The sequence below is a fragment of the Ixodes scapularis genome, unplaced genomic scaffold (assembly GCF_016920785.2).
Source record: "Ixodes scapularis isolate PalLabHiFi unplaced genomic scaffold, ASM1692078v2 PGA_scaffold27__4_contigs__length_417560, whole genome shotgun sequence".
Lineage (NCBI taxonomy): Eukaryota > Metazoa > Arthropoda > Arachnida > Ixodida > Ixodidae > Ixodes > Ixodes scapularis.
Genome location: NW_024609854.1, coordinates 231011 through 243442, shown reverse-complemented (window position 1 = coordinate 243442; position 12432 = coordinate 231011). Strand labels below are relative to the sequence as shown.

The following is a 12432-nucleotide window of genomic DNA, read 5'->3' as shown; positions in this document are numbered from 1 at the left end:
GGATTCCGTCTTTGGGTTGTTGCAGTGAGAACAGCTTTTATTAAATTATACGTTTTATGAACATATGGTGAAAATTGGATTTATCCTCTTACTATTTTGCTGGCAATAATATTAAAGCAATTAATAATATAAATACCCAAAATCCTATTAAAAGGCCCCCAGTCAATTATTTCACATGACAATTATCTGAGCGAGAAAAGGCTGCGAGAAAAACTTATTTTAAGTATATAATTGCGATGTGAGACACATCTTGAGTTATGAAAGAACCCGGAATTAAGACCCACACTGAGAAATTAAATCCAAAACGGAGGTTTTTTTCGGTCTTGCTCCAAAATTAATACGCGCCTCCGGGTTTAAATATTACGCTAAAAACGTTATTTGTCTTCAGGATAAAGAGGTGACCTGCGCTCATGACACCCTAGCTTCCTCGTATTACGAGAAATAATTTGTGACGCTCAGTGAAGCCAGCACACTAGACAGGCTCAACAGCGGCACGCATCGCCGACGCTCACTATAACCGCCATTTTGGAAAACGAGTGGCGCCACCTATAGTGAGTTAGAGTCGCGAATAGAGACCCTTTTTTCTAAGTGTGCTTACCTGACCTAGATAGACGGCACTTGTCCGGAGGGTCTTTAAAATCGTGGCAAACCGCCGTGTTGTTATTGAACCTTAGACAACAGTGAATTCCACACACCTCAGGAACCTGCGATGATGAAAAGAAAGGTCTACTGAGGTTTTAGCCAAAAGACGTAGAGACCACAAGTGAGAGACAACGCGGAACAACTTGCGGTCTGAAATCAAGTCATGCCCACTCTAAGGGGAATCGATGGTCAAGTGAGCGAAAGCTCGCGCTGCAGAACCCTGGTTCAATCCCTACGCGTATACCCTTTTCGAACTATAGATGAGCATCGTACACAGCGGCGAGTGGTCGTATATTAGTGCGGGATGCACGTTAAGGACCCAGGCTAACGGCAGTGCTGCACTGGCAAAATTTCTCATCTACAGCCGAGACACCAGACGGCTATTCAGGCTGACTAACCTCTGGCTGCCTAAACATGCATTCGGCACAATTACACTTCTATGTCCTCTCTACAAAGATTAATGAGCTGTCTGGGTCCACAGTACTTATCAGTGCTGAATGCTGGGTTAGTTGGTATCGGTCTTGGGTTGCCAAAGGCATGGTAGCGCTTTTTAGACGAGGACAAAATAAAGAAAGACGAGACAGACACGAGCGCTGACTGCAACTATTTAATCAACATGAAAATGAGGCATATCTACACGCTTCGATCCTATCAATCAGCCAACCCCAGGCCTTGCCGCCGCTCGCATGAACTACACCTCCTTATCGAAAAGGTCGACGGATGCAACGCCGACACTCCCCACCCCTGCCCTTTTTATCTCGTCCGCTTCGATAATTTCCCTAACAGTTCTATTTTTATGTTTAGCCAGTACTGAGTATGAGTCGAACAACGATTTGCATCCGCGGTTATGGTAATGCATTGAAGGGTGGCCATCCCGATAGTTTTTGACGTTAAGACTATGTTCCCGGAGCCTGTCGTTCAGGCATCTCCCAGTCTGTCCTACATCTTTTTTACCGCATGTTAACGGAATTTGATACACCACGCCCTCAACACAAACGACAAACGGGTTTCTGTGCCTTATCACACAACCCAGCGAGCCATTTGCCAAGCTGAGCCAGTTGACGAACCCTTTCCGCAAAGCCTCGCTGGGTTGTATGATATCGTAGGGAAGTTTGGGAGCAGATGCTGTATATCGAGTCATTATGTCTATCGCTGTATAATTTTGATCGCCCGAGACAGTGTGCTAGTTGAGAATGGGGATAATTGAATATGTTTTGATTTCATAGAAGGGTTAATAAATGGTTAATAAATATGAGAAGTTATTGGATTTCAATTTTGAACATGACTTTGTCTTCTGACCAGCAGGCGATCTGCATTCATGATTATCTCCACCTTTGCCTTTATCGAATTCCTCCGCTGTGGATCCAGTGGCGGATCCAAAGGGGGGGGGGGGGGGGGGGGGGGGGGCACGACGGGGGCGGCCGCCCCCCTCCCCCTCCCCAAACCAAGTCGACCCCCCTCCCTCCCCCCTTCTCAGAGGGCAATTTGACATGGGAGAATAGTATCCTTAAAAATTTTCAGCCCCCCCAAAAAATGGAGTTCTGGATCCGCCCCTGTGCGGATCAGCTGATATCTATCGGGTGCCTTATGGTGGAACTCACCTGAGTGTCTATGGATAAACTCAAAATAACGGATATTGCATTTTTAATTAAAATACTCATTTGCCTGAGTAATCAGTACACTTATAAACTCTGAACGAATGGATATTGGCTGGGTAACTATAAAACTCGTTGGAATTTGTAATGAGTAAACTCAAAAAATAGATATTGAGTCGGTAACGATAAAACTCATTGCAATTTGTAATGAGTAAACTCAAAATAATGGATATTGTGTTCTTAGTGATAGCACTCATTTCAATGTGTAATGAGTAAACTCAAAAGAACTGATATTGATTGGGTAACAATAAACCTCACTTGAATTTGTAATGAGTAAATTCAAAAGAATAGATATTGAGTGGGTAATGATAACACTCATTTGAATGTGTAATGAGTAAATTCAAAATAATAAATATTAGTTTTGTAAGGATGAAACTCATTTAACGTTGAGTTTCTTTTGAGTTTCATTTGACTCTATAAAAACACATTAGAAGCTCAGTTGAAACTCATTGTTCATTTTTGTAAGGGACTCATTCGATACGGTTCGGGACTTCACAATTTCTTTTATCAAAACTTGGGAAACAAACGAGCAACACGCCGAAGAATATTCTCATGAGTATTACACACAAATAATTAGCAATACAGTTAAAATCATCTTTCTCGTGTTTTCTTGGGACGGGTTGAAAACAATACCGACACCACCCGACCTGTGGAGCATCATATAAATTTGCCTCATTCTGCAGCTCCGTATATTCTACGTTTCGTCAGCGTACGAATCCCTTCAAGTGTAATGTAAATTTTGTTGTGGCATGATTAACTTTCTTCGAACTCGAACCCTGGAGAATTCACTACGAAGGTTATCCGCCATTCGGATTTCAACGAGTGGTACATCCCCTAAGCAACACAAAGGACGCGGAGGCAGGTAATGCACTGTGATTTACGCAACAAATACTGTTTTATGACAAACACCAGCATTTTCTGTCATTTGGAGAGAAATATATTATGTCAGTTTTGTTTCACGCGAAATTCTGTTGTAAAGCAGACAATCTCTTTTATTGTTTTGTTATAACAATGAAAATCATTTTCGTTTCAAGAAATTTTCTGCTTTGTAACCTAAACAGGTATGATCAGTTTATTCGGGTAAAAAAAAATCCCATTTTCACTTCTTACAAACATTTTCTGTAGAAAAAAATAGAAATTTTCAATTATATGTGCGTTATTTAACAGCTTTTTTTTTTTTACAGTTTATTCATTCAAGCGGAACAAGGGGCGTTTCCAGGGAACTATTCTTTCGACTGCGGATGGATTTTAAACAAGCGCGTCACGCTTATGGGAGGAGCTTCTCCTACCTTCGATGTGCACGTCAGGATACACTAGGAAAGTCTGATGTTTACACCAAGAAACACCAGAACACACCAAACCGGTCTGGTGAATTCTTTTGATGGGCACTTTCTCTAAACCGAACTTCAATAAAACGAATCCGTTCTCTAAAAAGGGTTTCGAATCGCGAATCGTAAGTGTGAAGGCGCCTTAATATCATCGAAACAACAAAATTACGCTGTGGCCGCCTGTAACATGTATTCACCTATTCCAATAAGAAAAAAAAATAATATGCCGAAATCGTTGCTGTCGCTACGCTGATTCTCGACGAAATGCGTCAGCATTTAGCACGGGGTTCTGAACCAGCGAAGGATGGAAATTCCAACCTCGCAACGGTTGGTATACTGTTGCCTTCGGAGAACGAGTCTGTTCTCCCGGGCGTCAGCGGTTGCGGATGCAACCACCACAGCTTCTCTCCATCGCCGCCTACTGTCCGCATACTATTGCCTTCGAAGAGCCAATAGGAAGTTTTAGGGAACCGGTTTCGCACGTCCGATACGATACGACGGCCCCTCCGGTATGAACTGCGAGTGTGCAACTGCGGGAGGCTCGCACATATGCAGTTCGTGCCGGTGGGCTAATTGTACGGATGCGCAAAAACGGTTCTCTAAAACTCCATAATCTCTCTGCCCGGGTGTCGGCGGTTTCGCGTAAACTGCGTCGGTGCTGCGCCTCGGTCTTGCATTGTTGCTTACGTTGTGTCACCACCACGGCCGCTCAATCGCCTCCTCTCCAGCTCCGCGGCGCGTCGTTGGAAGCGTGCCAGAATAAAATAAGTTATGCCAGAAGGCTCCTTCCTTGTTGTAAGAGGGAGAGTGAACGTAACGGAGCGAACAAAGGAAGCAGCAGTATCTGATCGATAGATTAGAGAAACTTCAAAATCAAGCAGCGCGATTTGTTAGTAACAACTACGATCCATACGCTAGTATGACAGAGGTTAAAACCATGCTGGGATGGGAGCCCTTGAGCATTCGAAGGTAAAAATTAAGATTGAAGTTTTTCCATAGCATTTATTATAATAATACGGGTATTAATAAGAATGAGTATCTTTTGGGGCCAACGTATGTTTCAGCTAGGTGTGATAACTCTAGAAAAGTTTTTGAATATTCCTATAAAACAAACAGCTTCTGTAATTATTTTTTTGTAACGACAATTAGAGAGTGGAACTTGCTGCCTGATGATGTGGTGAGCACCTTGGACAACAGTGTATTTTTTTCTCGGCTGTATATCTAATCTGTTTGGACAAGTGATCACTTTCTGTTTTTACGTATGTGTGTTATTTCCTGCCCCTCCTACAATAATGCCCTCGAGGCGATGTAGGTACTCTGTAAATAAATAAATAAATAAATAAAAAACTTTTCAGCCTTTCCACTCTGGTAAAGAAGGAAGTGCAGCGGAGAGTACTATGTGCCGCCGTTGCTCATAGATGGCGGTAGCTGTCCGTAGGGTTGTGTCGAGATTTATTTGTCTTATGGACACGAAACTGGGGAAACTAGCCCTTAACAGCTCCGCTGTAAAGGCACGGCGGGAACCGCGCACCGCGCCGCGGTATCCGGAAACCAGTCCAAACCAAACCACGACCGTCCAAACGAAAAACGGCTGCACGCACAAAACCACAAAATCTAACGCATTAAACAAAAATTGTTTGCAAGAAGGAAAGCAATATTCTCTCTCTAGCTGACGAGTGTTTTTCACTTCTCTTTATTCTCTTTCTAGCCGACGTCTACTTAAGCCTAATATTCATCAAAACAAAACGTGACGTTGTGGGGACGCCCGCTCATGGGGAGAGGGGTGTTTTAATGCGAAAGCATTAACTGGTCCCATAGAGCGCGCCGACGTCATCAGCTTTGAAGCCGCGCCAAACGGCACCTTAAATCCTTTCTCCAAGTGAAGCCAGCTCCCAGCTATGAAACCACGCGAAAAGCCTAGCCAAACGGCACCTAGTTTCCCCGATCCCAAAGGAGCGGAGTAAAGCTGATGGATTTCGGCTTCGGTCCCATTGGCTGGCGCGCGTCGACGAGGCTCTCATTGGCCGCTGCGCGTCAGTTTCAACGACCGCCACCTCATGGCGCTGCGTGTCCGCGAGGCAGCGGCTCCAGCGCTCCACACCCAAGGTCAGCGCGCCGAGGACAGCGCGCGCCCTCGACCGTCGACGTAAGTACGCCACGCCGCAGACGAAAGAAGGGAGCGGAAGAGCGGCGTGCATGCTTTCGCATTCACAACTCATAAGAAGTGCTTAGGTGTACCTCGAGCCTTTTTTATTTTGTCTATTTTGATCCAGGTAACGTCATGTGCTCAAAATTTGACACTTTATCACCACCTCTATATTGTTGCATTTCCACGAGGTCTCATGATGCGTAGTTTATTAACGCGTGCCGAAAAACACGGTTCTCTTTTCTCACGAACGCCCGGTATATGTTGTAATATGTAGATCAACTGACGAAATCGCTCGCAACTTACCCTCTTAAGTAAGCCATAATAGGTTCCAATGGGGGCAGTGCCGTATTTCTCTCGGAATACCTCTTTGCACAGGCCTATGTACGTTGATTTTGTTATGTTCAGGCACTCGCCGTTTAAGCAGAGCTGGAAGGCAATGTGGAGAACGAAGTGGTTACGGATCGGCTGTAGACGGCCCTGAAAAAATAGGGAGTTTTCGTAGATCGTTTCCGCTGTCCCGCAATGCTCTCCTCAACCCGCTACGCTAGCCGGAACTCTACAGTCAAGGCCATCGGCGCGCAGGCGCAGTAGGGGCTTCTTCGTTGCGGAGGGCTTAGCGGAGGAAGAGACGAGGTCTACGAAAACTCCCTAATGTCGCTCTAAGAAATCTGAAGCGTCTAGTTTCCCGCAAAGCGCCCGAGAGATACAATCGCTGCAGTCTTGGGAGGGAACGAACGGCGAGCCTGATAATAGGGAGTTTTTGTAGACCGCGTTTCCTCCTCCGCTAAGCCCTCTACAACGAAGAAGCCACTACTGCGCCTGCGCGCCGATGGCCTTGACTGTAGAGTTCTGGGCATTGTAGCGGGTTGCGGAGATCGTTGCGGGACGGCGAAAACCACCCATGAAAGCTCCCTAATAGAGAGTTTTAGAATAGCGTAAAGACCCTTGCGCCAGCACTGCGTGCAACGCAGTGCTGACGTTGAAAGGGTTACGGAAAAGAAAGTTACGAAATACGTTACACGTCATTCGCAAATAAAAAGAACACGTTACGGACCTGCGTTACCTTGAAAATAAAAGGAACATGTTATCGTCATGGATAAAAGTAGCAGACGTTACTTTTGAGTTACTTGTTTTATAGTATGATTTAAATAGTGTTATTTATTTATTTAACAATATTGCCAGCCATCCAATCGGTGGCCAAGGCCAAGACCTTGTCTACTCCCCCTTTTTTCCTGTGTGGAGGTAGGATGCCAGGAACGCGTCTGCGACTGGTGTGATTGCCGCATTAAAAAAAGTGGTCCCTCAATTTCTGCCCGATGACGTCACAGAAGTGTCATGCTGTCGCTTGTCGCGATCCTGGTGGCGTTCCAGCAGTGGTGGTGAAAGTGTGAGACGCCTGTTCTGCTGCGGGTCTCTAGCATAGAAGTCCACGGAAGCTTCGGCAGCCGGAAATTGGGACGCCGTGACGACGGCGACACTGGCGTTCGCTCGTGCTTCTTCGCCAGCATTTCCGCGACCAACCGCCAGGTTCGCGACATTCGACAGCAGGACACTCCGACTTCTGCGAGGTCGTTTGGTGCCACTTTGGGGACCACTTTATTGACGTGTGGGGGCTGGATAGGACGCTGAGCACACCGGTCGGAGATAAGCGCTCCGGACGCCATGTAGCGCAGGCTGTCGCCGGAGTTCATTTGAAAATCACAGAATCTGGATTTTTTTTCTTTTTACATTATAATTTAACCGATTTTTTCTTTTACCTCCCGCAACGTTTAGCGAGCGGTGTTCACGTGGCACTGAGACGTCGCTTGACATCGACGACACCTTACGTCACGTGGTACAATGGCTCACCTGATGTTAACTTCCCGCTAAATTTAGCGGAGAAATTTTCTCGGCTGGAAAACTGTGACGTCGTGTGACACTCGTTACGTTCGATTCGCCCGTGCCAGCTACACTCGGTGCACACCGCCGTATTCGATTTATACGAGTGCGGCTCTGTCTAAAAAGAACACGGCCTTAGGAAGTACGGGGCGTGATCTCGTTGATCATTTGCACGCGTTCTCGCGCAAACAAAACCATAAATGAAGCCACGCGCTCGCGCCAGTAGCTTTGACAGCGTTGCACACCAAGTATGAAACACAGCATACATACATTGCACTGCACTTTTCTGCACCGCGCCAGAATATTCTGCACCGCGGTTCAGGCCGCTGCGGGTGAACCGAATGAGGCCGTCGTAACGCTTATACGTGACACTTGTACGTGAGCCGATTGGTTAACGGGGAGGTCATGTGACCAAAGGGGTAGACGAAGAGGAGCTCCACCACCTGTGCGCAATGTGGAAGAGGAGCTCGAGAGTATGCGAGGCTCGGGAAGATCGCCAGGTTTATCAGCCCGATTAGCGGTGGTACCGCTTCATTCTAGAAATGAAGTGTACACATGGTACGCGTTCCACTACTGATGAAGAGCGCCGTAAACGAAGGCAACTGGCGTCTCTGGAAACTCAAGAGTACCATTAAACGTTTCACGCATGCAACACAATGGACCTTTTCCGAGAAGCGTTCTGCGCAGGCGCGAGCGCCCGATGCCAAGCGGCGGAAGTCGGAACAAAAAAATCGAGGAAATTCGGAAGGAGGCTGTATATCAGTGAGTAGAACACGTAACTGCAGCATATATATAATTGTGTTACACAAAAAAAGAACGTCGACGGAAAGGAAAACACGACGTTTGGGTGGACGCCACGGATGCCCGTTTTTAAGGTCGCGTTGGGCAGGCGGGGCAGGCGCCACTGCTCAGAGAGCGAAGAAACTGGTAGCGTAGCTCCCATTATCGATTGGTAGCGCAGGTAGGTCACTTCCTCGACCCTTAGTTCGTGCAGCCACCGCCTGGTGCCGTCGGTATGTGGAAAAGGTCCATTGCCTAGCAATTTTTACTCACTACATAATCAGTGCCAAATTACTTTTTTTTAGCTTTCCTTTGATTTCTTAGATAAATCCCGAAGTGCCAGACACAAGTCAGAAATGCAACGTATGAACCAAACATCCAGCAGGGATGCCTAATTCCTGCACTGGTTTCACGATATAGGCCCAAAGTTGGCAGTTAACTACGGCACTCTTTATGACAAGTTAGGACATAAATACCTGGCCAACAAATATCCACTTTAATTAAACATCTTTTCTTTTTTTTTGGGGGGGGGGGGGGGGGGGGAGGGGAGGTTAGGGCCTTAAATTGCCAGGCAGAAACCAAACTTTGGTGCAAAGAACTGTGCTACTTTGGTCCGCTTAGGACGTTTGCGCAATGTTTCAGTTCGGTCGTTCTTGAAATGGAAATGCTCACTCACAAACAGCCCGTCGTGTCCGCAACCTGAAAGGTCGTACCGAACGAACGTCTTGTTGCCACGAGCTCTGCACCTACAGTACTTGACGGGCTCCATTTCGTCCATCTGCGCGCGCAATATGGCACTTTGTAAGACGACTCAGGTCAAAGATCTGCACAGAGTCGCTGGATTCTGGGAGAGTACACTGTAAAAAATTTTCACCCCATTTTACGGGCAAAAGTTGCCGGTTCAATATTGCCGGTATGATTTGCCGTAATCTAGAAACGGGACTGTCTGTAAAACCAAGGCATATAATTCCGTAAAATGACGAAACGTCCGTAGTTCACTTTACAGACAGTTATCCGTTTTCCATTTTACGGGTAAAAGTTGCCGGTTCAATATTGCCGGTATGGTTTGCCGTAATCTAGAAACGGGAACGTCCGTAAAAACAAGGCATATAATTTCGTAGAATGACGGAACGTCTGTAGCCCACATTACGGACAGCTATCCGTAGGAAATGTGAAAGCTGTCCGCACTAAATACCGAAGGACTATACCTTTCCGCCTTATAAGGCCAAAGCCTCGAGCCATCCGTACCACCTGCACCTCCGATACATCAGGCGACTCACCTGGCAGAGCTCTAGATCTGCCAGGGGTGTCACCTGACTTATCAGAGGTGCAGGACTGGCGCGGATGACTCGTCGCTTTGGCCTTATATAATTCGGAAAGGTATAGTCCTTCGGTATTTAGTGCGGACAGCTTTCACATTTCCTATGGATAGCTGTCCGTAATGTGGGCTACAGAAATTTCGCCATTCTACAAAATTATATGCCTTGTTTTTACGGAGAGTCCAGTTCAAAAAGACGTAAATGTCAAGTGTTTCATTATTTAGTGCAAAAAGCTTTCATATTCAAGCAAGCCTAAGTCACATGAAGCTTTTGGGGTAGATTGGTATGGAGAGTTCATAGCTCCGTCATTGTAGATATGAACTTGAATAATCTTTCATCCTCAGCCAAAAAGTTCATGTTTTGCAAAAGAGAAAGAGCACACAACCTGTACTTCTCACTGCCAGGATTTTGTTTGTGTGAGCTCAGCTGTTCCTATAGATGACAGCTCAACAAACGAACCAATTAAGAAGTTTCGCCACAATACCTTTATTGGAAGAAGGCATGCCTCGCTTTAGCTTTGGAGAAAATTTACATTATAGTTGTCCTTGTGCTGGCCATTTAGATGCCCCTCCATGTTTGTGCTTGAAGTTGTCATTCAATTGAAGACCTCCTCGGTATCTTCATGGTGCATGTAAGGGCAGCTTGAAATAAAGAGCAGAAGAGAATTTGCATTCAAACACAATCGCAACAAATTGTATATGACATGCATGGTTAAAGTAAGTAAGCAACGTGCTTACCAACTAGCCTAGCTCCTACTAAACATGACATATAAAATAAACCCCCCATAAATTGAACCAAAGTAAAAATTTGCAATGATTTGAATACCAAACATATCAAGTGCTTGAGAAATAGAACTAGCCAATTAAAATTACACAACTATTCAGTGATGTTAAGCATATTGGATTGAGCCAGATCTCCCTTAGTATATACAGTAGGCTCGCGATATAAGCACATTGGATTGAGCCAGATCTCCCTTAGTATATACAGTAGGCTCGCGATATAAGCACATTGGATTGAGCCAGATCTCCCTTAGTATATACAGTAGGCTCGCGATAATTCAAACTCGGATATTTAATACTTCTGGTTAAGTCAAACAAATTTCAAAACTTTGGTTGACCCGCTACGTTTTCAATGTATTTATAAGCCGCTTAACTCGAACATTGTTTTCGTGTAATTCATACTTTTTGTTCTCGCAGCACCATTGAGCGCACTTCTTTCGGAGCACCGGTGCGCTGCGGAGAAGCAACACCCGTGGAGCTTGCTTCCGCTGGTGTTGCTTTTCCGCAGTGCACCGGTGCTTGGTAAGAAGTTTGTTTAACGGGGTTAAAGCAGAGCAGAACCGTGTATAAACTGTTTTACAAAAAGAGTGCGAGAGATAAAAGGGGAAAGGGCTACCGGCGCTTTCCCCCTTGCTGGAGCGTTAAAGACAGTGAAAGCCCCAGATGAGAGGCTTTGCCAGTGTTCGGTGTAAGCATTGCCCGAACTTCGTTCGTGTTTTGTTCTCTGTTTTAAACTCCCAAACTTAATTAGAGCCACGGGCTTGGATGGCAACAGTCCCCCGGTCATCAAGACACCATTGCTCAGTTATACGGTGCACGAATAACGACAGAAAGCGTCGAATACTGTCCGAGAGCCTGTGTAGCTTGCACGAAATCCGGCAAGGCGAGTGCTGCTGCAGTGTCTTTAAGCTCCATCGCTTTTCACATGACCCCGATTTCCGGCAGTAGTGGCTTGCGTCCCTAAATCGAAAAGACTTTTCCCCAACGCCATCCTCTCGACTGTGCTCGGAACATTTAGTGAATGGAGTGGGCATCACATTTAACGCTGTACCGTCGATGAACACGGGGTGCGCTCGCAAGGTGTGTGCAAGTTTTCTCCTGATATTTGCTTTCAGCTTGGAACATTTTGGAACTGAATTTATTTTAATATAGATATTTCGAAGTGGTGACATTGACTCAATTTTATTATCTACAGCACTTAGTTGAAGGCTGATTTTCGTCGCCAGGTGTGGCTGGCGATTGTCAAAAAGTTAGTTCTATTGCTTTGCCTGAATCCCAATCTCCTGCGCAATACCAGAGAGCCATGAGCCCATGCTGACCGTCACAATGCGACTAGATTCTTCTTATTTTCAAAATTAGTACATAATGTAGCTGGAAAGAAACCTTCAATTTCTGTTGCTTAAAGTTGAAACATGCTCATGCATCACTGTTTATAAACATAGAAACATGCTCATGCATCGGTGTTTATAAACATTTTATTTGAGGATCCCGTGCCAACGAGTGTGTCTTTTGTCGAGAACTGAAAACAGCAAAGTCGAGATGGGCCTTTTGCCGGAGCGAGTCGGTCAATGATTCAACGATTCGAAATTGATGCATGAGCATATTTCAACTTTCAGCAACAGAAATTGAAGGCTTCTTTCCGGCTACATTATGTACTGATTTTTAGAATAAGTATCTAGTCGCATTGTGACGGTCAACATAGGTTCATGGCTCTCTGGTATTGCTCAGGTGATCGTGATTCAGGAAGACCAATAGAACAAGCTTTTCGACAATTTTCAGCCACACCCGGCGGCAGAAATGAGCCTTCAACTCAGCGTTGTTGATAAAATTGAGTCATTGTCAACACTTTGAAATATCAATATTAAGATAAATTCAGTTAGAAAATGTTACAACCTGAAACAG

At 45.5% G+C, this 12432-nt stretch overlaps 1 protein-coding gene across 1 annotated transcript; it reads right to left on the bottom strand.

Annotated features, from left to right (window-relative positions):
* Positions 1-584: 584 nt before the first annotated feature.
* LOC121836319 lies at positions 585-9210 on the bottom strand. The gene is made up of 3 exons (XM_042291177.1): positions 9109-9210; positions 6078-6200; positions 585-704 (listed from the first exon to the last, which is right to left on the bottom strand). The coding sequence occupies exons 1-3, from the start codon at positions 9208-9210 to the stop codon at positions 585-587; spliced, it is 345 nt and encodes a 114-aa protein (XP_042147111.1).
* Between the last annotated feature and the right edge of the window lie 3222 nt (positions 9211-12432).